The sequence below is a fragment of the Gasterosteus aculeatus genome, chromosome 18, assembly GCF_964276395.1.
Source record: "Gasterosteus aculeatus chromosome 18, fGasAcu3.hap1.1, whole genome shotgun sequence".
NCBI lineage: Eukaryota > Metazoa > Chordata > Actinopteri > Perciformes > Gasterosteidae > Gasterosteus > Gasterosteus aculeatus.
This window is the reverse complement of record NC_135706.1, coordinates 16,336,163-16,358,298: the sequence shown is the minus strand read 5'-3', so window position 1 is coordinate 16,358,298 and position 22,136 is coordinate 16,336,163. Positions and strand designations below refer to the sequence as shown.

The following is a 22,136-nucleotide window of genomic DNA, read 5'->3' as shown; positions in this document are numbered from 1 at the left end:
TCCGCTTTGGCTCCAAAATAAGGCGGTCTGGACATATTGTCGCAGGGTCTTTTTTACACTCTCCTCTGGTTAAAAATAAGCAAATTACACATTAAAAGTGACACGCTAAGAAGTGTTGATATTTTCGAGGTGCCCTTGAACGCCTCAATGAATCGCAAACGGACGTCGTAATTGTCACGCAGCTACGCTGCTAACTAACTAACTAACTAACTAACTAACCAACGTCCAGAGGAAGTTAGCGGTCGCTTCACACAGGTTAACGTTAACTAAACTGCTACCGGTCCTGTCGTTGGCTCACGTGGAATAAAGTGGTCCACTTGGTATGTTTTATAACACGCACACGAAGTTAACGTCCCTGTGGTGCGGCAGCGGTCTCCTTGGTAACAGAAGCTCTACGTGTACTTTTGAGGCCTCGGAAATAATGAGCACGCAGCCTTGTGGTCGCCTTGTCGGTCACATCGATAAGCAGGCTGTAACTAGTTAAAGCCTTCAGCATTTACAGCGTTTATCGCTACCGCAACGTTGGGAAATATTCAGTTCCCTTGTCAATATTTTGCGTGATCACTGTAACGTTGTACATTTCCCGCTGGACATCGGAAAATCCGACATTCTGAAACGCACCTCAAGGCCCGACATGTCATGTGCTTTTTCCACAGGAAGTAATAATCATTCAAATACAGTTAGAACACTTATCCGGGGAAAGTTGCATGTTGTCTGGCTTAGCCATATTAAATGTATACAATCAGAAATAAATTGCTAATTTCCAAACACTAATTGATTCTAAGAACCAGGAATCCCTAACATACATACTTTGGTATCTATAATAGTTATAAAACAGACGTGCCCTGGGAAGACCACAACATTTGGGCTGCCTTATAATTATTCCACTAAGGTTTTAGTCACTATAGACTAAGTTTTGTCATTAGTGCTGCAGGAGGCCTGGTTGTGCTGTGAGGAACATTTGGAATCTAAACAGCTGGCAGATGGACCATGAACTTTTGGATAAAATCATATTGGAGTGAATCCATCTTTCTTTCCAGCAACAACACAAAATGTGTGCACTGCTTACAATATGTAAAATGGTACAAATCAGTAAGAGAATCCTGAATGAAATTAAATATCAACTAAGGGAAAAACAGTAACTGTGACGTTTCTTTCCCCAACCAAACAGAAAACCATCGTGTTCAGGTGATAGACAGATCAATTTTGATAATTCAATCAATTCAGGATCAGGAACTCAGTTTGTTTGTTTAGGTGTAAACAAGGTGTTTTCTCCCAGCTCCTCCAATCATGAATAACAACGCTCTCTCTCTCTCTCTCTCTCTCTCTCTCTGTCTCTCTCTCTCTGTGTCTCTCTGTGTCTCTCTCTCTCTCTCTCTCTCTGTGTCTCTCTCTCTGTCTCTATCAGAGAGCTGATTCAGCAGCCCTCCCCTCAGAAGGGGGGCACACATGTTTGTCCCCATAGACCCAGAGCTGTGAAGTAAAGCTTTGAGGGGCTTGTATGTGCGTGCAAGGATTTACTAAATGATTTCACAACAGTCTCGAGTCATTTTCGTCTCGATGTAGAAGATCGTAGTTATGATGACGTAACTAAAGAACGTCTTCAGATTATATTCTAGATTCAAAAAGCCCCAAAGGGAGAGAGAGATGGAACTGTCATGAGAAGGTTGCTCGGTCGGCTGGAGGATTGGACGGAGGGACCCGACTGTGGCCCCGGGGCTCCATCACGCCGTCCTGGTGTAACACAGCCTGACGGACACACGCTACGCTCGTAGGCCGGCTTCAATGGGCGCCGTGTGTCGGCCCGCCGCGGCACGAGAGGCAGACGCCCTCTGAGAGCGAGCGGCCTCCCAATGCACTCACAAACACGCCAAACACGCCAAACACGCCAGGGGTTGTGACCTTAACGTCAGCTCATTGATGCGCAGTCAGCTGAGGTTACGTAGAAAAACAACGGATCCGTTCTGTTCCCACCATTTACATACAAGGAAACTTCTGTCACTATGAAATCCTGTAATATCTCCTGTTAGAAAGGACTGAGACAGATATTTTCACCAAATGAAATAATTGTTCTATCTTCACCCGGTGAAATATAACAGAACCGAGTACTTGGTGGGTTCCATGAGGTCCACTGATGTGCAGTAGGACGTCTCACACGGAGTAATGAATACGCGTGGTGATTATTTATGGCTTCAGCTCGTGGTGCTCTGACCTTTGCAGCCTCACACTTTGCTTTCTTGGAAGTGATACTGTTTGCTGTATTTAATACAAAGCTTGATTGACGGGAGAAACTACTTAAAAAAGAAAAAAGCTTACAGCTCATTTTATGCTTCGTCACCATGAAGTGAATTCACTGAACATTTATCCCAGTGTGTTAAGGGAGGAAAGCGTCCGGCTGGCTGTCATGAAGCCTGATAGGAGAGATTAACGTTCGTCCCGGGAGCCTTTCAGCAAAGCACCACAGCGCCGGTTTGAGTCCCGGGGGGGGAACAAAACATTGACCTCTTTGCTGGATTTACAGCCACTTTGCCAATAATATTTCTTTAAAAATTGGGTCTAATTTGCAAACTAGACTCGGCAGGTTGTTTCTGGATTAAGAGAAATGGTCCATTACTGGTTTGCAGATACTTTGACTTAATCATGTATTTGATCCGGAGCTTAAGCCATGTTACCATTACATTACATTACATTACATTACATTACCGTGTCGTGTAACAGATTCATTGTAACTTTCTCATCCTTCCTCAAACTGATTTAAGTGATGCTGCAACAAAGGAACACGGACCTGATGATTCCTTCTCTCACAGCAAAGGTTTGCTGATGGATGTTCATGTCTCGGTTGATGGAGTCGTGCTTCACCAAACATTTTGAAGCTCGGACAACGTGCGACTTTAAAAGCGCTTTGGTCGAAATGCACTTATTGTAAGTCGCTAAATGACATGTGATGTAATAAATAATGCTTCGGAAAAAAACTTTATTCCTCTTGTTGTAAATAAAGACAAAAAGACATCCGACAACGTTACAAAAAGGAAATCTGGTTAAGGGACTCATGATGAGACCAGACGTCTCTATCTGAACATCAACACCAAATAAACGTCAAACTCCCTCTGAAGAAAAAAAACGCTAATCCTCAAAGCCGTCGAGACTTTGGTCCGAGTAGCCGCTGTAGTCCGGGCTGGAGTCCAGGTGGATGCTGGTGTCCGTTTCCAACGAGACCGCGGAGCTCAGGCTGCTGTCGATGGACACCAGGCTGCTGTCGCTGCTCCTGCTGCTGTCGTCGTCGTGGATCACCGTCACCTGAGCAGCGTCAGCTGGAACAGCGACAGAAAGGGCCTTCACATGGTGTGCGTTCTAGAATCGCTCTCCGTGTTTCAGTGTTAAATACTGCGTTTCACTTTAGAACAAGCCTCCGTTTTTAAAATAACATCAAACCAATCGGCACCGTTTTACTGCCCCCTGCTGTTTGAAACCCCCCCTGTGCTCCACACGCCGGACCACCCGCCCCACCAACAAGCGTATTCTTAAAACGATCGATTAGGCCGATTAAAACACCTTGAAAAGCCTATTTATCTCACACGAGGAGCTTCAGCACACCAGCCGCCGGGTCGAGGACAGTTCACCGCTCTGATGAACGCTGCACACGTCGGCCAGTAAGCCCGGTCCGATACGAGTGTGATCCGCATGTCGACTACATACCGTCGTTTAAGTTTCAAATTCTAATCCTTTAATAAAAAGTTGAAGCTTTCCTTCTTCTTTGTGTTTTTAGTACAAGAAAACCTCCATTTCTTGCTCCAATCTTTTCATGTTTGTGCTCAATGACGCAGCAATCGGGGGCGGCAGCAACGCAGCAGTGTACCGGGAAAACCCGGGAAGAACCATGAGAACGAGAGACTTCCCGAACAGGAAGCTCCAAAAGGGACAACGGGAGGCTCATCTGCAGGATAATCTCACAACCCGGGAAGATGAGACAAGTTCTGCACTCCAGCCCGGCGGGTCGGATACCGGCACCGCCGTTGTCAACGCACCTCTCACCTTTCCTCTCGGTAATAAGCGTCTGCCGCCTCGACTTCATGTCCAGGCTCAGGTTCTTCACCATGCTGTCGATGCAGTTGTCCAGGGCCAGGCAGCGGGTCTGGGACTGGATGGCCCGCCGGCAGATGGGACACTCGTCCTTCTTTCTGCGCCACTGCTTGATGCAATGACTGCAGAAGCTGTGAGCGCAGCTCAGGATGACGGCCTGCAGACAAACGGTGGATCGGAAAAAGGTTCTTTTCTGTTTCGCGTTTGGCTCCTGGAGAAAACTAGTAAAGTGCTTAATTACTGACGCATCTCGTCGAACAGCCTCAGAGTTTATTGCTGTGTGATAATTGCTGTATTTGGCTTTTGAATCCGTTTTGCTTGTATTTTTTAGCAGCGTGGCCGACGGACTTAATCACCTCGATGAAGAGCTCGGAGCAGATGATGCACTGAAGCTCGTTCTCCAAAACTTCAGTCACCTGTGTAACTACTTCCTCCTTTTGGGCTCTGGCCTTTTCTTTCTCCTCCTGCAAAAATAATGAATAAATTAATAGAGATTCACACAAAACAAAACACAAAGACGATGCTTAATTGTCAGTAAGTGTAGTTGTACCTTTGTCAATTCCAGCTCTTTGTTTTTGGCCAAGAGAATCTCTTCGAATCCTTCCCGAGAATGGGCAAGCTCGTCTATTACTTTCTTTTGCTTCGGACATGGAGAACAGTTTGTCAAATTGAAGAAAGAAATTGTAAAACAAGGTTGTGGAACTGAATCCATGGATGAGCCTTTAACAGAGCAACAGCTGCATAACATTTTGACCTGATACATTCCGTGTGTGGTTGCTTGTAAGTTTTATGCTACTTACCTCTTGCAAGGCCTCTTCCAGCTGCTTTTTCAAATGCTCCTCTTGTTGCTTGGTTTTCTGTGCCTGAGTACATTAGGGACAGTTATACAAAAAATAACACAAAAGACGACAATGTTCGCTTATACCTCATTAATAGACAAATGCACACCACTACTAGTTATGCAAGGTGTGGTTACAGTTGGTGCATATTGCATGAATGAAAAGGCCTCGGACCTCTAGCTGCCTCTTAGTTCTACTGAAGGACTTCTCCAACGTCTCCATCCGGTGCATCTTGGCTCTCAGCGTCTCCAGCTGAGCCTGCAGCTCCCTGACGTGCTCCTCTCGGAGAGGGTGAGCCCGCTGCGGCGCTCCCCCCAGAGAGGCCACCTGCCTCTGGGTGTCGTCCACCTGCTCCCTCAACCTCAGGATGTTCTGGCTGTACCTGCAACGGCAGCGGGACTTTTTCAGTCGATTAACCTCTCGGCTAAAAAACATGTGCACACGTCACACGAGAAGCACGGACTTACATCTGCAGCTCATCCAGGTCACAGGGACTGTTGGAGCCATCCGAGGGCCGGTCTACTTCCTGGACCTGTCTGCTTGTTCCAGTTTCCTCCGATTGCGAGTGAGCGAGCCTCGGCTGCCGCTGCGCTGGCGACGCGGGACACGGCTTCGCAAAGGACTTGTCTGCAGAGGAGCAGCGGTAGAGCTTCGGCTTGGAGGTGGACGGCTCCACTTCCTCCACGGACCACTTCCTCTTGGACTTCTTGGAAACGGGGGCTGCTTTGGGGCTTTCCTTGTGTCCCCTTGCCAAGTAGTGTTTGATGTCTCTGAGGGGCCGCTGGACGAGGACGTAGTCAAACTCCACCTCTGTCCCAGTCACAGGGACGCCCAGTTGTATGGAGTCTCCGAGCCTCAGTTGATGGGCTTCTTCGGCGGGTATGCGGTTTCCATTCACCCACACGCCGTTGAGGCTCTGAGGGGACAAAATGACCAACGTTGTCTTTATCAGCTGCAATTTAATATGATATTCAGTAAAAAAAAAGGGAGATGCGATTCTACCTTTTCGTCTGTCACTGTCCACTGTCCATCCTCCCTCTGTCTGACAGTACAGTGCAGTCTGGAGATCATCAGAGGACAACTGGGAGACAGCAGCTGGTGGGTCACGTCCAGTCCACGTCCGATGCGGATCTGGACACAAGCGTGTAACGTCAGATATTACGTTATATGTCCGTGTGGAACATGAGAGCAAACCGTTAGACTCAGAGGGGGAAATAACTACGGAGGAGGCGGAATACGTCTCATCGGTTTATAGCAAACTTGAGCAGGTTGTGGGTGAACACGGGGAAACGAAGCTAGCTGGCTAGCATTAGCAAACTGCACCTCGGTGTTTCCCAACAAGCGAAGCCAGTCTGAGTTTCTTCCGACTCTCTTCAAACATAAAACCTCAGAGTCCGAAGACTCGTCCTCCTCGGCCGGGGACGAGTCCGCTGCCACGGTGTCCATTTTTATCTCATTCCGCCAGCGGCTGCAAGGAGCTGAAGCCGTGTTGTTCTACATGGTGCTGCGCGGCGCTGCGGCGTCCGGACTGAGAGCGACAGGACGAAACCGGAAACCGCTGGGTTCCGTTTCAAAATAAAGGCGTTAGAAGGGGGTTAATGTTTAACTGAGCTGTGTAAACTGTACATGTTTTAATTACATCAAGTAGATTATTATCACTTTTCAGGAAAATTGCAATTGTATGCAAAAAGAAACATATTCAGAACAAGAATACATGTTTAATCAACAGTTTTAGTGTCAGATAGAAATAATGTATCTTTTGAATTTGAATACATTTAAACTAGTTACATTACATTGCGTGTAATTTAGCTGACGCTTTTATCCAAAGCGACTTGCAATAAGTGAATTTCAACCATAAGGATACAAACTTAAACAATAAAACAAGAAAGTGCAATTTCATCAAATAAGGCGATTTACAACTTGCTATAGAGCCAATATAAGTACAATTTAAGTGCTACAATTGGTTAGTGTAAATCATACAAATACAAATAATACAAAAATAACAGCAAAAACAGCAAGACTTTATTTAAAAAAATATTTAACAGTGCACTAAATTGAAACCTGGCAGTTAAATGTAAAGTGATCGAAAGTAAACAAACTCTAACCTGCTTACGAATACATGTGATGTTACTTTATATTGCTAATTAATTACGGATTGAAATGTTGTACTTCTTAAACAAATGTAATAAATATGATCTATTAGTAGTAAAGTGTCTATTTTTTTCACTAATGCTTCTCTCTCACATAAACCGACTAATTTACACGCTGATGGAAAATAATTACCTCTGAACAAAACCATACAATTATATAAATTAAGTCTATCACAATACAGACATCCTGTCACCGTCCGCCCGAGCGACCCCGCGTCTCAAAACGTGCGCACGCGACGACCCTTCGGGCGGGACTTCCTTTCTGCAGCGGATGCGACATCCGGTCGAGCAGAGGGTTCGGTCGACGTATCGCTCGCCGGTGTCCGTGTGTCCTGCGCGGCTCTGGGGGCACCGGAGAAACCGGGAGCCGACGACGCCGCCCGGAGCGGAGCCCCGCAGATGAACCTCGTCCCCGGCTGCGCCGCCCCGAGAGCGCCCGCCCCGCCAACATGTCCGAAGTCAACAAGTCCGTCCAGAAGTGGCACGCCAGTTTCAGGAAAGCCGCAGACTTTGACTCGTGGGGACAATTGGTGGAGGCTGTGGACGAGTACCGGATGTAAGTCGCGTGCGCGCGGGAAGTTGCAGCTGTTAAACGCGGCCGCCGCAGTGTTGCATCCCAGATTCCTCCCCCGCCACTTTGGTTCCTTTCATTGTGGAGTAAAAACAAACAAACAAACAAACAAACAGAGGCAACCCACAGCTGTTTGCGGCTATTTGTCTATTTAATTGTTATTATAATCTTCTAGAAGGTCCGCCGCACCCTCTTCGTGTTCTGGTGGCTTTTCACGTGTGTTCAGGGAGGAATGTTTCCCGCTTTCCAGACAATGTGCGCGTCTGTACACACGTCTCTTACCATGACGTCATGTGCTTCTTTATCTATGTTTATCTGACGTTGCGTCAGTAATGTGGAATGCAGACGCTGACATGTGTTCTACCAGAAGGGGGCGCAAAACACAGGATTCAGCCACCGTTCATTACGAGAGTTTAACCGGCGACTTCAACCTTCTTCTCTGTCGTTTAGTTTAGCGAGACAACTGCAAAAAGAGGTGCAGTCAACAAATGCGTCCGACTTCACAGAGGAGCAAAAGGTAATCCGTGCATTTACATTTACCTCTGGACAGAAGAACGAGTTTCTCCATAAAATATGATCTCTTCTTTTCTATAAGAAAACATTAGGGAAGATTGCAACTTGCCTGGAGATGAGAAGTTCCAGTTTGCAGGTTTGTGCCATTTAAAACAATCTGAAACATGATAAAGCTCAAATTCCAGTAATCAATTTAATTATAGAGATCTAAACAAACACCAATCTTGAGAAACTGACATAATTATGAACATTAAATATTGTGTCGTGAATTCTGTTCTTCTCTTTTATTTGTATTGTAAGTACTAACATTTAGCTACAAATCACATTTTAAACATACAGAGGCCAAAAAATCAAATCAGAAAAGTTCTTACAGATGATATTTCTTGTTTGCTGCAGAGCTCACAGTCAAAGGAGGACTTCAAGCTAGAAGAGCTGAAGAAACTGGAAACCAGTGAGTGAAACGACTGCTGGTTGAGCTCCAACTCCTTCGTCCTCCCGTTGATCTCATTTCCTTTTTTCTCAACAGTAATTCAAAATATTCTGACCTACAACAAAGCCTTTCCCTTCGACGTGCAGCCCGTGCCCTCGAGGTAAACGCCACCTAACATCCCGCGCTGTTCTCGCGTGATTGGTGGAAGTTGCGTGATGTCACTGAACCGCCGTCTCTGTCAGGAAAATCCTGGCTCCGGGTGAAGAGGAGAACCTGGAGCTGGAGGAGGAGGAAGGAGCGGAGGAGGAGGACACGGCTGCAGCAGGAGCCGGTTCTACAGAAGCTTTCCCCCCGAGAGCCCCCGGTACTGTGCCCCCCCCCGTCGTTCATTGCGTTGTCCTGTTGTTGGACGGGTGTTTGACGGCGTGTCTCTCTGCTCCTCTCCGTCGCCGCTCGTTGCCGCCCCGCTTCATTCGCAGCGTCGCGAGGTACGCCGTCCACTCGCCGACATCTCACTTTGTCGCCGCTGCCGACCGCGCTTGGGACTCGAGTGGCGTCCTCGGCCTGTCACTGTCCGTAACCGTTTCTGGTCCTGCACAGGTACCCTGTTGCCACGGTTACCCTCCGAGCCCGGGATGACACTGCTCACTCTGAAGATCGAGAAGATCGGGTTGAAGGACGCCGGGCAGTGCATCGACCCGTACATGACCATCAGCGTCAAAGGTAACGGCCCACTCGGCGACTCGGGAGCGTCCGTCACGCGTCCTTGAGAAGCGCGTCGCCGCGAGTATCAAAGTGTCCAGAACCAAAAGCGCATTCTGTTGTCGTGCAGATTTGAACGGCGTAGACGTGAACCCTGTGCAGGACACACCCGTATCCTGCAGGAAGGAAGACACCTACATCCACTTTAGTGTGGACGTGGAGATCCAGAGACATGTGGAGAAAATACCGAAAGGTAATTTAATACCTGACCGCTGACCCAAAGACAAGTGCTCAAAGGAAACCAGCTGCAAAGAATCAGACGAGAGACATAAAGTGTGTGTGTGTGTGCGTCCGTGTCCGTCCACTACACACCTGTAAAGCATCGTGGAAGCTTGTGTCCATAAAGGACAATGTTCCCGCTGCAGGGAGGGTCTTCAGAGCCCCCTGTTCCCATGAACACACAAACGCTTTACGCTGCACCAGGGACCCGTCTCATGACCATGTGACCCTTTAAATGCGACTGTTTAAGGTGATTCTACTCTGATTCTTTAGTGTTTGTTCGTTCTCCCAGGAGCAGCCATCTTCTTTGAATTCAAGCACTACAAACCGAAGAAGAGGTTCACCAGCACCAAATGTTTCGCCTTCATGGAAATGGACGAGATCAAACCCGGCCCCATCGTCATCGAGCTGTGAGTCAAACGATTCTTTTAAAAGCCTCTCGAGCGGAGACGTTTTACGCCGTTGTCTTCATCCTCAGGTACAAGAAGCCCACGGACTTCAAGAGGAAGAAACTGCAGCTTCTCTCAAGGAAACAGCTCTACCTCCATCTGCACCAGACGCTGCACAAGGACAGCTAGGCCGGACTTTGACCCCGCCCCTTTTCAATCTGTCCGTCAGCGGCCCCCGCGCCCAGTGTGACTCCAGCGGTGCCAAAACAAGGTGGCAGTCATTTGTTTTTTCTCCGAGTCTATGAAGAAAGTAGAGGGGGTCAAAGGTCAGCATAGACCTTCTTTTTTTCTTTTCTTTTTTTATATATCATGAAAATCCTCCAAAAGAACTGCAGCTTTGGGCCCGGCTGCCCTGCCGACTATGGGAATTGGACTTCTATTACAGAAGAGAATATTACTAGTACTAGAATAATAATAGTTTATTACAGAACCAGCATGTTTAAATACAATTATTGTCTTTCAGAACTTTACTTTTCTAATGGGCTCTTCTTGTTTTATGCTTCCCACTAAAGGCGCTGATCCACTAAATGCACTGAGTCTTAAGTCGGTGGGTTGGTACTTTGTCACACCTACACTAGGGGGGTAGAAAGAGTGGGGGGCGGGAGCGGGGGGGCAGGAGGAGGGAGGTGTCTTTATTTATCTATATATATATATATAGAGATCGATAGATATACTTTGTCAACACATTCCTACAAAGAAGGTAAAGAAGCAAGCGGTGCCGATTTACGGTTCAAATGGATTTTATTGGGAGGGCTGGAGCTGCTGTTACCGGCGTCCACCTCTGAGGAAGCGGCAGCCGCTCTGGTAGCTCCTCCCGTCCGGTGTGGACGTTGCTGAGATGTGGTGTTCAGGCTGGATGAGACACAACGTTACTTCTAACATATTTTAAAAAACAACTATAAAAGATAAGAATGAATATAAACAATATTATATTTGTACCTGCTGTACTCCAATCGTCCAGTCTCACTCAGTGTGTCTGGCTTCAGTCATTAGGTGGTTAAATGAGGCCTGCAGTCGGTTCCAGGCGTCAGACTTACAAGTTTCCTTCTGTATTTACATCCTGAAATATAAAGGAAATTTGCTCAAACTGTCCCATCAGACAAAGAGAACCTCTGAGTGCATTGCTGTGCATGCAGATTTTATTTTGTAACAGGAAGAATGTGTTTTTTCTCCTTTATAAATGTACATTGTTTTAAAGGAATTCACACAAATGAAATAAAAGCTCGTATGAGTCTTAAATTTCCTTTTAGTTTAGAAATCAGAAGGAACATACCGGCTCCACGAGAGTCCTTTTCCTCCCGTCTTTCACGTGACTGAAGGTACGACGCGTCTCACAAGTCAACCGCACTGAGCTGCGGGATGAACCGTTTGATGACAACATTCCTTCACCTTGAAAGCGGCTTTGTGATGCGTACGAGGAACGGATTGTATTCCCTCGGATCGCCGGTAGGAGCTCAAAGCCCTGGAGATGAAATAAAGGACCCCAGTTAGATAATCGCTCCTCGCCGGTGTGGTTTCCACACAAGCTGCGTCCCGAAGTCCAAGCAGCCCGCACGGTGAGATTGGCGTCACCTTGGTGTCGCAGTGACGGTATGAGCTCCGGCTGGACGTTCCTCCACGTTCCTCTGGAGGGGAACCCAGACGCGCTCGTGCAGCAGCTCCCTCCTCCTCCGCTCTGTTACGTGGCTCAGAAACCTCCAAGTCCTCGAAGGAGGCACCTTTCAAACACGGGGAGTAGATTTAGACCCCTAAAGACACAAGAAGCCTTTTTACTGGCAGCTTCTTACCTTCACTGGACTCGTTTCTGCGTCCTGAAGCTGTTGGATTATTCCTTTCACCTGTTGACTTTCAGCCGCTCCTGCTCGGCTCACATTCAGCAGGGCTCCTCTTCCTCTCCGGAGGAGACGGGCGTCCTTCGTCCTCCTGGACATTCGTCCGGCGCTCCTGAAAGAGTCACCAGCGTCTTCAGTAACTGTCATTTCCATATAAATCACATTGCAAACGCACGGATGTCAGCGCTCCGTGTGGACGGAGAACATCAGCTGGAGTCTACAGACACGTTTATGTAGAAGAAGGAAACGAGCTGCATCTCACCGTTACACAAACACACAGCACGCGTGTGTTCTTGCACTTTGGGTTGATTTACATCAGAGGTCTTCAACAGCGGGTCCGCGACCCCTAGGGGGTCCGTGGAGGTACTGCAGGAGGGTCGCGAAATCTTATTTTTTTCAACAATTTTTCCCCCCACAAATTGAAATGTCTTCAGAGTCAGAATTGTCTTTATTGTCTTTAAATACACATTAACATGAATCCAACATATTGTAGCGAAAGGATAAATTGACGAAGACGACGTTCTCTTTATCGTTTTCGCAACACACACACTCAGCTTTCCTCAGCAGCCTCACGCTCACAGCTCCTGTCATCCAAATACGACAGCAGCCAATCAGATCGCGTCTACGCTCACGTCTCAAGAGCGCAAAGCTCAAAAATGAAAGATGGCGGACAAAACTCTATAGCAGCGATTCCCAAAGTGTGGGCCGTGGCCCCCTGGTGGGCCGCGAAGGTACTGCAGGTGGGCCGCGAGACGTCATTTACAATAAAGTTTTTTCATTTTCAATTTTTAAAAGTTTGAAATTAATATAAAAATATTTATGATGCGGCACATTAGTTATGTGAAACATTAGTTGATGAAGCACAAACAATTTAAACGGACAGATTAATAAAACAATAAGGCTCTCGCTCAAAACGGCTGCTGTCCGGAGCGCCTTATATTTATGGATCAATTGGTTGATCGGTTGATCCTTACAGGTTGTACACTCTGCCAAACACGCCAAAGCTCGTCTACGACGGCGAGATGCTGAGCGAGATACGGAGCTGCTTTCAGGGCGCGTCGGAGAAACAAAGCTGTCGTTCTCTCCGAGCGCTTCATGAGATTAAAGAGCGAGAGACGGCGCCCTTTTCTCTACAGTAGCTCAACCGTCTTAACGGGGAAATAAGTTATTCTAAAAGCAGCCGGAGATTTAAGGCGTGGATGGCGAGGGGGGCGGCGGGAGCGGACGCACCTCGCGGCATCGATCGGACCCTGAAAGCACCCTGGACCACCCTACTGTCAAAAAGAACAACAGCGAGCGCGTAGAAAACTCATTCGAGCGCGAGCAGAGATTCTCCTCGCGAGCGTTGAGTTTGGGAGCCGCTGCTCTACAGAACAGGGGGTCTCTGCTTCATCTCGCCATCAGTTTGGGGGACCAAGGCCTGAAAAACGTTGAAGACCCCTGACTTACATGATTTAACACACCAACGTGGCCGCCTCCTTGCGGCGCGTTTTGTTGCACGTTTGTGAAATAATACCGGTGTAACTGGTTTGCTCATCTGCACGTCATCTGATCGCTCCTATTGTCCTTGACAGAGACAAAAGAGACACCAGTGGCTGCCGTACGTCTCCGTCAGTAACATGAAACCTTTCCATTGTCGCTCTAAAGACGGAGATTCCAGCATTGTAACTTCACACATGACACGTAAGGTCAGAGGTGGAAGAGGAGCAAAATAACGTATCAAGGCTGCTTCCTCCAGTGAGGATTTTTAGTTGACAAATGCTTTATATATATATATATATATATATATATATATATATATATATATATATATATATATATATATATATATATATATCTCAGGTATTTTCAGGTGGGCCGAGTGTGCAATAAGAATAAGATGAATAAATATATATATATATATATATATATATATATATATATATATATATATATATATATATATATATATATATAAATATCTCAGGTATTTTCAGGTGGGCCGAGTGTGCAATAAGAATAAGATGAATAAATACTTTATTGATCCAGAGCTTGCTTTGGCCATACAGACAACACATTTGAGAGGTACTATACGTTCCCACATACACACATAACCAAACACTTTATACGAAGCTCTTTCTGTATCAGACCATAATGGTGCAACAATCAATTCTATTTTATATTAGAGAATAAAACCGGTTTTGTCCCACAACTCGTCTCTGCGCGCTGGTAGGACGAAATTATATATATAAATTATATATATATTAAATTATATATATATTATATATATTAATTATATTATAATTAATTATATTATATTATATTATAATTATATTAATATTAATTATATTATATTATATTATATTATTATAATATTATATTATATTAATTATATATATATATATATATATATATATATATATATATATATATATATATATATATATATATATATATATATATATAATCAGGTATTGACAAAAGAAATGGATCTTCAGACACAAGGTGCCTCTGTGTGTGTAGACGCAGTTGGATTGATCCAGACTAGTGATGCTGTATTTGTACGCTGCAAGAGACGGAATCGGTCCTTTAGAAAGCACGTTATGTGAGATGAATCTCTGGTTTGCATTCAAAGAGCAGAAGATCGAGCAAAATCATTCGGTCTAAACTGCAAACAGCAGCACGTGGTGAAGAACCGCTTTCCTCCTTATAAATGAACCAATGAATAACTATGGAGCACAGAGAGGAGACAATGAGGTGCAGCGTATTCAACGGCTTCTTGTCTGATGGTCGGACTCCTCAGGTGAACCTTTGGCGCCGACATGTGCGGGGACGCAGACGAGCGACTTACCGCCGGGGTATTAGCGCGCGGAGGCAGGGCTTGGCCACATCAACTAGTTACAACTAGTAACTAGTCCACCGCTTTCCTTACTTTCGTGACCGTGTCCGGGAGACCACATGGATTGGTTCACGTACCTGGCAGCGGTCATTGCGCTGCTGTGGATATTCTGCTTTATAGACGGTAAGAGGAGCTTTTGTGGAAGTCTGTCTAGAACAGCTGTGAAATACTCACGTTTTACTTCTCGCTCAAACGCTTCAGCAGGTTCCCCGGTTTGAGTTCAGTACAACTAGTAATCTCATGCCTCACAGTTTTACTACGAACTGATAAATCTATAAATAGATGACGCGCTTGGACAGCTCCAGGAAGCAGAGACACTGTTTTCATTTTACCCAAATGGAGTTCAACTAAACTGCTGTCCAGCTAAGTAGAGTTTTATTAATCAAACACTTAAATCATTTCCTTTGGCGTTTGATGGAACAATTGGGACCGTAGACGCGAGGACGTGCGGCGGTCTGATCTGCGGTATTTTCGCTTCGCGTGCTCAGGTGACGCGCTGTTAATCCCGTCGGTAATGGTTACTGACATCAGCCGGGGTGTTGAATTAGCGCTGACCCCGCCGCCCTGTTTATCCCGCAGGAAACGCCGTGCTCGAGCTGCGGCTGCTCTTCCACGCCCTGACCAAAGCGGCATGCCACCTGTACCTGGCCCTGCTGCCGCTGCGCCGCGCCGCCGCCCACTTCGCCGACTGCGCGCGGCACCTGCTCAGCCACGCGCAGCAGACGCCCGCGGCGCGCGGCGGCGGCTCCGCGCACCCGCCGCAGCCCGCGGCCAAGAAAGGCACGCTGCACTTCCTGGAGGGCGCGTGCGTGGTGTGCGAGGCGGTGCCGAACCTGACGGGCGCCGCGCTGAGCCTGGGCGCCGCCTTCTGCCACGCGCTGCAGGGCGGCTTCTACGTGCTGGCGGCCACGCTGCGCACCATCCAGGTCAACCTGTTCTCCCAAATGAACGGCGAGAAGGACCGATGGGACAAGGAGCGTCACCGGGCCAAAGAGGGCGAGAAGAAGCTCAACTCTAGAGTGTTGGAATACATCTCGGTGTTCTGCCAAGACCCCGTCAGCGCTCTGCGCATCAAGGTGGACGTCCCGCCCGTGTACAGATAGCTGCCCTCCCCGCAGGCCGAACACAATGACCAAACGGCACATAAGAGGCCTTCTTCTAATTGCTGAGGTTTTTCAGGTGCAGGGAGCAGGTTAATTGGCTTTCAGAGAAGACAGGAAGTTGAACTTTGACCTCCGGGCTTTGTTCACTGGTGAGGGAATAGTACAAACAGAATCACCAAGTAATTGTGAAAAACAAGAATCTACGATGCATTTTGTTACATTGGTTTTACATTTATTGAGGTGTAACAAAGTTAAAATAAATGTCTTAAACAAAGATTTGTTCTTGGCACATTAAAGTTTATACAATCAAAGAGCGTTTACGATCTTGTTGCACTCACTGTGTCACCATTCAAGTCTGTTTTAATCGTTCATTGTGATCATTTACAAATGTCAGCCTTAATTGCAACTAATTAAAATACAGTTATAGCTCAGAATGTTAATACTCATCGCCAGGGGATCAGACGAACGGATAACCAAACGTTAAGAGTGGCGGATTAAGGCCCGGCGGTGAGTTAAGGCGCCGGGGGAAGGAGCAGTGCGAAGGGTCAGGTGGTGGTAAACCCGAGGGTAAGCTGGACCTGAAGATGGATCCGTTCCAACGGAGGCTAAAGTTTTGCGTCAGGTGTAGTCTGGAGACTCTGGGGAGGGATTTTACCACCTGTGGGGAGCGAAGAAAAGAAATGAAAATCCATGAGGCTCTTCGGTCGGTGCGGTGAACACAAACAAGGGCATGAAGTGCATCTTAAGTTCACAGGTGAGAACAAGGTAACAATGTTCCTCCACCCAATCATCTGACTCACAGAGAATGTCACTGATTTGTCCGACAGCTGCTTTGTTCACTCTGTATTCATTCAGCTCAGACCTGTGATGAGAAATTGAACTTTAAAAAAAGAGACAACAAACGTCTCAACCACAGGAGATTAGCTTATAAATGCTAAAGTCGCTACTCACGCCTTCAACTGTGTCAGGGTCTCCAGCCGCCGCAGGGCCGAGAAAACGTTCTTCTGCATGTCGGACGAAAGCGCTTCATGGGTGTGAAGCTCCCCTGAAACACACACATAGTGGTTGACGACACTTCGCTAATATGAACTAACAAATAAATGTTCAACAGCTGGGGATTGTTTAGGGGTCAGAGGTCACCGTGTTTCACCTGAGAGGATGAGCTTTGTCGCCAGGTTTCGCACAGCAGGTAGAAACTGTTTCTCTGAGACCACGTGAACGCCGTCTTTACAGAGGTACCTGAACATCACCTGGACATAAAAACTCACCCAATCAAACCGGAGTACATTAACAATAACTACATATGAGATATATTAATGGAATATTTACCATAAAGCTACATTTAAACATCACAGGAAATGTTTCTATTTCTACGTGCAGGATTCTGTTTCATTCCGGCTCCACGCTACTAAGACTTATTTAATGTTCATGAATTTATTTACATTGATTTATTTATTTTTGGGCTGCCAAACACCCCCTAAATCCCAGAACCAAAGCAGAGGTCGTGACCCCGGTGGTAGCTGCAGCCATGACCGCGTCATGTGGATTGTACGTTTTCTCAGTCAGGGGAGGCAAAAGTCTCCGGACCTGATAGGAGTCTATGAAGGGCTGTAGCAGGTCCTGCAGGAAGGGTAGCACCTCCAGCCCCACGTCTGACACCGTCACTTCCTGTTGACTGGTGTGGACTGCTCCACATGTCCTCAGGAGGACACACGCCTCCTCAAAGTCCTGATCAATGGGAAGACAGAAAACGAGCAGATGCACACGAACATCTTCTAGACGTGAAACCCTGTGGAATCCTTTGCATATGAAGACGAGGTAACAACACGGCAACTGATTTTGCTGATATTCTTTTGGGGATCATGTTTTTGCTACATATATTATCAGGGGGATTTGATATCGTCCTCGTTGTGATCGCCGTCCCGAGATGCCGAGGGACGTTGTTACCTGAGACGACTCCCCGGGGATGGAGATGAATTCGTTGGCGAAGAGGTCCCGCAGGAAGCAAAAGAAGGCGAAGAGCTCGTCTGGATCAGAAGGAGGCACAAGGGGAAACGTGTTATGAAATGCCACGTTGTGTTATTTGAGAGCCCCGTCGCGTTGCCCTCACCTCTCTGCACGCTCTTTGTCACGTGTATGGCTACCGCGAGCAGGGCGGGGCGCACAAAAACATGCAGGCACTGGTTTCTGTAACAAGCCAACATCAGCATCGGCACGGCCGCCTTGGTCACGTCCTCCTCCGGGCGCCTCGGATCTTCCCTCTCGTCCTCTTCCCCCTGAACCAGATGCACCCGCCCCGCTTGAAGGCGAACCAGGGAGTGATGGAGAGCTGCGGCAGATGACATCACTTCCTGCTCGGGGACTTTTCCTGGAGAAAACGGTGTCCACATCGTGTGTTCATGGGCTGGTTTTTAGTTAATGTATAATGTGTTTAGGTGCCTGCATGCGTCTAGACCCGCGAGGCCGGTCAGCGTGGTCCTCTTAGGATAAGTTACTTAGAGCGCGTTAATCCTCAGACGTCGTCCTAAGTGAATCTGAATGCTTGTGCCAAGTCGCATTCATCTAATCTACCTCAGACCGGTAAGACGGCCACACGTTCAACTTACTTACTTTCCTGCATTAACTCCCTCTGTTCACCTGTCAAGCGCTGTGCGAATGCCACCTACCGGCCCGTCAAGGGACGTGAAAATAAAAGTGAAAAGGGCCCACTGAGGAAGAGAATCTGTCCTCTGCGCCCACCTGGCCAGTTCAAGTGAGCCCCGAAGTCCAGCGCCAGCTTCCTGAGGCGCAGGGTTCTTTCTGCCAGCTGGTGCCACGGCAGGCCGTGCTCCGTCAACGCCGCGGCAGGAGCCTGCAGCAGCAGGGAGGCCATCAGAGACCACGGGCTGATCAGGGCGCCCTCCTCCTGCATCCGTACCATCAGATGAGCCAGCCAGCTCACGCAGGCCTGGACCTCTCCACTGGGCTTCTGAGGAAGATCCCTGGGAATGGGGTGTAAAGGGGAGGAAGGGGAGGGAGCGGGCGGGACAAATGGGGGAGACGCATCACTGAAGGGGGATGTCCTTTGGTAATATTCAGAGGAATTTGGAGGGTTTAGAATGACTTTACTGAAGAGGAGTTCAGATCGTTTGTTTAGACTGAATCATATTTGAACTGAAGGGAGGACTTCGTACCTGGGTACGAGGTTGTACTGGCCGCGGTTTATCTTCCCCCGACACAAATGTCGGACTGACATGGGACGGCCAAAGTTCACATGCATGCTGCCATAATCTTCCTGGAGCACCTTTCTGGCCTTCAGCAGACCCTGTGGAGAAAGAGCCCGGCTGGCAGTGAGTCACGAGCGAGAACTAATCACCTGCTGAGGTTAGAGAGAATAACAACATTTACAAGTACAATAAATGTATTTTTTATGTCATTGACAAAGTCCAACCAATAAAAGAATTCGGCGCAGCCGGCTCAATGGGGCACAGCAGCAATACGGCGGTGAGTGCCGGGAGGAGGCGGGGAGTAGACAAGGACGTACCGTGGTGCTTTCTTTGGGTTTGGGGATACCCAGTAACTCCTGGGCGAGCAGGAACTCCTCCAGCACCCGGTCGTAGCTGAGGCTGACGGGGACCAACGTGACGTCATACACCTCACCTTTAAAGAAGGGCTCCAGCACCATGTGCATCATGCCTGCAGACACGTGTGCCAGGACGTTAGATACGCCGCGGCCCCGTCGTACCCCGGAACGCACACTCACCAAGTTTGGGCATCAGCGACTTGAGCGTGCGACTTCGCAGGCCTTCCACGTAGAACTCCACAGGTGCGAATCCTTTCTGGAGGAGACACACGACGGGAAACTCTCTTTACAGGCCGACAGAAACGAAACCGAAAAGTCAGTTTGGAGTCTGATGTTTTGTGCCTTACTCTGACAATAGTTTTGACATATTCTGACAGCACTGCCCAGTACAGTTTGTCTGAGCCGATGGCACGGCGGATAAAGAACGCTCCCGAGCGACTGATTATCTCTCCGACCACCCTCATCTTTGAGAGAGCTTTACATGGAGAAGAACAGAGACGTGAATGAAGGGAGAGATGCAGTGAGCGTCGTTTGAATGTTTATTTCAAGAATAGAATTCTCGTAACGCAGCTCCACATCATCTACAGTATTTAGTGGTTTTCCTTCAGAGAGATACTTGCCCATCCCTGCAGCAATGACAGGCACTGGGATGTCGTAGGTGAACATGACGTAGGAGATAACCAGGAAGTCCAAATAGCTCCTGTGATTGGGCAGCAGGATCACGGGACTCTCCTGAACGGCTTGTTTGAGCTGCATGGGACAGAAAAGGGAGAAATCAGTTTCTGAGGATAACGTATCGAGTGCTCAGACGTCATATGCATGTTGGTCTCAATAAAGAGCAACGTCACGATTCCGTCCACTGAAAAACCTTTAAAGATGATCACAATTTTATTGATAACATCAACTTCTGTTGTTGAAAAGAAACTTGAAAATGTGGAAGTCGTACATTCCAGGTACTGGGAACAAAGTCACACGTGTGAGGCACCTTGGAGCTTCATATTCATATTACTGGTTTACGTCTCAGCATCACACGGTCAGATCAGACATGCTGTATTTGTATGTGAGATAGAAGCTGCACGTTGCACACTGGTTGCACGACGTGTGTAATGCACAGTTGGATCGGTTGGTTCCTGACCGCATTCAGTCCTTCCGTGTTGACATGGATGCCGGTGAAGATTCTCTTCAACACCTTGGACAGCATGTAGGCCATCAGCCTGATAAACCCCATCTGCAGCTTCTGAGACATTTCCTCCAAAATCACAGAGGCCTCCTCCCTCACCTCCTCCAGCGACAACGCCTTCTCCGTGGCGATCTGATGGAGGAAGAGCAGGTGGAGAGACTGACTCCATATGCACAAAACAATACTGTAGAGCATTTAGATGAATCCATGAGACCATCCCACCTCCTGGACCACGTAGCGGAGATACTGGGACTCCAGCACGGCTTTGGGGAGGTCGGCCGCGGAGCAGGGCGGACCTCCATCGTAAGGGCTGGGGCTGAAGGTCCTGAGGGCATGGCCAAGATCTCCGCTGTGCAACAGCTCCTCCAACACGTCCACAAACTCCTCCTCATTTTTCACTCTGCCCGAATCCTTAAAAGAGGAGGACGCCGTTCTTTAACCTTTAATAGGAAGTGTCGGGGGGGCGCGGGATGCAGGACTCAAACGCAGAGTTTAAACACAAAAAGACTTTAATAGTCCAAAAGGCAACAAAAGCAAAAGGCCAACGGGCAAAAACACACACACACACACACACACACACACACAGGAACCGAGGGGGCAAAAAGGCAGGAACCAGAGACATCCACGACGATAGACAGTGACACGACCAGTGACACAAGAGACACACGGCTTAAGGTGATTGGACACAGGTAACAATCAGACGATCACAGGGGACGACAGGACAAGGCAGGAAGTGAAGTTACCCGGGGACACGACTGGCAGAAAACTACAAAATAAGACAGGAAGTGAAGTTACCCGGGGACACGAGTGGCAGAAAACTACAAAATAAGACAGGAAGTGAAGTTACCCGGAGACATGAGTGGCTAAAAACTACAAAATAAGGCAGGAAGTGAAGTTACCCGGGGACACGAGTGGCAGAAAACTACAAAATAAGACAGGAAGTGAACCACACCGACAGGCTGATATGGAACTCAGTATGTGAGAGGATACAAAATAGAAAATGAAAGTCATCTCAGCTTTTGTCATTTCTGTATTCAAGATGTATTTCAGCTTTTAGCGTTCAGCCTTCCAACGCTTTTTCTGCAGGAAATATATTTTCTAGTTAATGTATTAATCTTGAAGAAACACATTCAAACTTTTTTAACCAAACTATATATTCTAAATATTTTAATATTCATGATATGTTTAAAAAAGGAGCTGAAGGAGCTCCCGTGTAGGGTGTTGATTTTATTCGGCTGGCAGCCGCCTTTAAGCAGCACCGTTTCCCGGTGAACCAAAGTCCACAAGCCGACGTCCCTTCGAGACGCGGACCCCGGGACGAGTGTCGCGGAGCGGGGCTCCGCGGGACGGCCGGCGGCCTCTTACCGTGCTCGTCATGGTTTGCGGGGAAAAGTACAAGGACCCGCGCAAGTGTTCGTCCTCGTCGACTTTTGTTTCCATGCACGCGAGAGCCCCTCCGGCGGCCCCCCGCGGGCCAATGGGGGGGCAGGATCCTAGAAACGCCTCCCGGTGAAGCGAAGCCCCGCCCTTTGCTTTTTATTAACCCCACGTTATCGGTCTGTCCGGCC

General features: G+C 47.8%; 5 protein-coding genes and 1 long non-coding RNA gene across 11 annotated transcripts in view; 2 read left to right on the top strand and 4 right to left on the bottom strand.

Annotated features, from left to right (window-relative positions):
• Window positions 1-574, bottom strand: part of drc5 (dynein regulatory complex subunit 5) — a 3,495-nt gene extending 2,921 nt beyond the window's left edge. The window contains exons 1-2 of one of the 3 annotated variants that reach the window (XR_013453425.1): window positions 299-574; window positions 1-65 (exon numbers count right to left, since the gene is read on the bottom strand). The exon at window positions 1-65 is cut by the window's left edge and continues 107 nt beyond it. Coding sequence is in view for 1 of the 3 variants with exons in the window: in XM_040160383.2 (XP_040016317.2) it covers window positions 1-35 (35 nt within the window). In the remaining 2 variants the exon portion in view is untranslated. The other 2 variants (XM_040160383.2, XR_005709892.2) reach the window with 2 other exon arrangements.
• A 2,383-nt stretch (window positions 575-2,957) lies between these two features.
• On the bottom strand, window positions 2,958-7,326 carry rnf8 (ring finger protein 8, E3 ubiquitin protein ligase). 2 transcript variants are annotated; one of them, XM_040160729.2, is made up of 9 exons: window positions 6,243-7,326; window positions 5,922-6,050; window positions 5,387-5,835; window positions 5,094-5,301; window positions 4,881-4,943; window positions 4,631-4,720; window positions 4,437-4,544; window positions 4,026-4,237; window positions 2,958-3,311 (listed from the first exon to the last, which is right to left on the bottom strand). In XM_040160729.2, the coding sequence occupies exons 1-9, from the start codon at window positions 6,363-6,365 to the stop codon at window positions 3,308-3,310; spliced, it is 1,386 nt and encodes a 461-aa protein (XP_040016663.1). In that variant the 5' UTR covers window positions 6,366-7,326; the 3' UTR covers window positions 2,958-3,307. The 2 variants fall into 2 exon arrangements, with proteins under 2 accessions (XP_040016663.1, XP_040016662.1); XM_040160728.2 differs by having other exon boundaries at window positions 4,033-4,237; window positions 6,243-6,658.
• Window positions 7,327-7,350: 24 nt separating this feature from the next.
• aida (axin interactor, dorsalization associated) lies at window positions 7,351-11,252 on the top strand. Of its 2 annotated transcripts, XM_040160730.2 has the most exons (11): window positions 7,489-7,625; window positions 8,091-8,157; window positions 8,236-8,289; window positions 8,550-8,604; window positions 8,680-8,743; window positions 8,826-8,947; window positions 9,063-9,071; window positions 9,184-9,306; window positions 9,416-9,538; window positions 9,857-9,974; window positions 10,043-11,252. In XM_040160730.2, the coding sequence occupies exons 1-11, from the start codon at window positions 7,519-7,521 to the stop codon at window positions 10,140-10,142; spliced, it is 942 nt and encodes a 313-aa protein (XP_040016664.2). In that variant the 5' UTR covers window positions 7,489-7,518; the 3' UTR covers window positions 10,143-11,252. The 2 variants fall into 2 exon arrangements, with proteins under 2 accessions (XP_077949919.1, XP_040016664.2); XM_078093793.1 differs by lacking the exon at window positions 9,063-9,071 and having other exon boundaries at window positions 7,351-7,625.
• Window positions 11,253-11,286: 34 nt separating this feature from the next.
• LOC120808101 (uncharacterized) lies at window positions 11,287-11,957 on the bottom strand. Its single transcript, XR_005709914.2, has 3 exons — window positions 11,801-11,957; window positions 11,586-11,731; window positions 11,287-11,475 (listed from the first exon to the last, which is right to left on the bottom strand). It is a non-coding gene; the product is annotated as an uncharacterized LOC120808101 (long non-coding RNA).
• A 2,594-nt stretch (window positions 11,958-14,551) lies between these two features.
• LOC144389405 (uncharacterized) lies at window positions 14,552-16,137 on the top strand. Its single transcript, XM_078093786.1, has 2 exons — window positions 14,552-14,846; window positions 15,303-16,137. The coding sequence occupies exons 1-2, from the start codon at window positions 14,783-14,785 to the stop codon at window positions 15,824-15,826; spliced, it is 588 nt and encodes a 195-aa protein (XP_077949912.1). The 5' UTR covers window positions 14,552-14,782; the 3' UTR covers window positions 15,827-16,137.
• Window positions 16,037-22,066, bottom strand: gnpat2 (glyceronephosphate O-acyltransferase 2). Of its 2 annotated transcripts, none has more exons than XM_040160437.2 (16): window positions 21,934-22,066; window positions 20,791-20,979; window positions 20,524-20,700; window positions 20,009-20,138; window positions 19,736-19,863; window positions 19,569-19,644; window positions 19,350-19,501; window positions 19,000-19,130; window positions 18,566-18,807; window positions 17,937-18,194; window positions 17,774-17,853; window positions 17,414-17,554; window positions 16,977-17,076; window positions 16,778-16,871; window positions 16,627-16,688; window positions 16,037-16,484 (listed from the first exon to the last, which is right to left on the bottom strand). In XM_040160437.2, exons 1-16 carry the CDS (start codon window positions 22,006-22,008, stop codon window positions 16,432-16,434), a joined length of 2,088 nt encoding a protein of 695 aa, XP_040016371.2. In that variant the 5' UTR covers window positions 22,009-22,066; the 3' UTR covers window positions 16,037-16,431. The 2 variants fall into 2 exon arrangements, with proteins under 2 accessions (XP_040016371.2, XP_077949905.1); XM_078093779.1 differs by having other exon boundaries at window positions 20,791-21,648; window positions 21,934-22,028.
• Window positions 22,067-22,136: the final 70 nt, after the last annotated feature.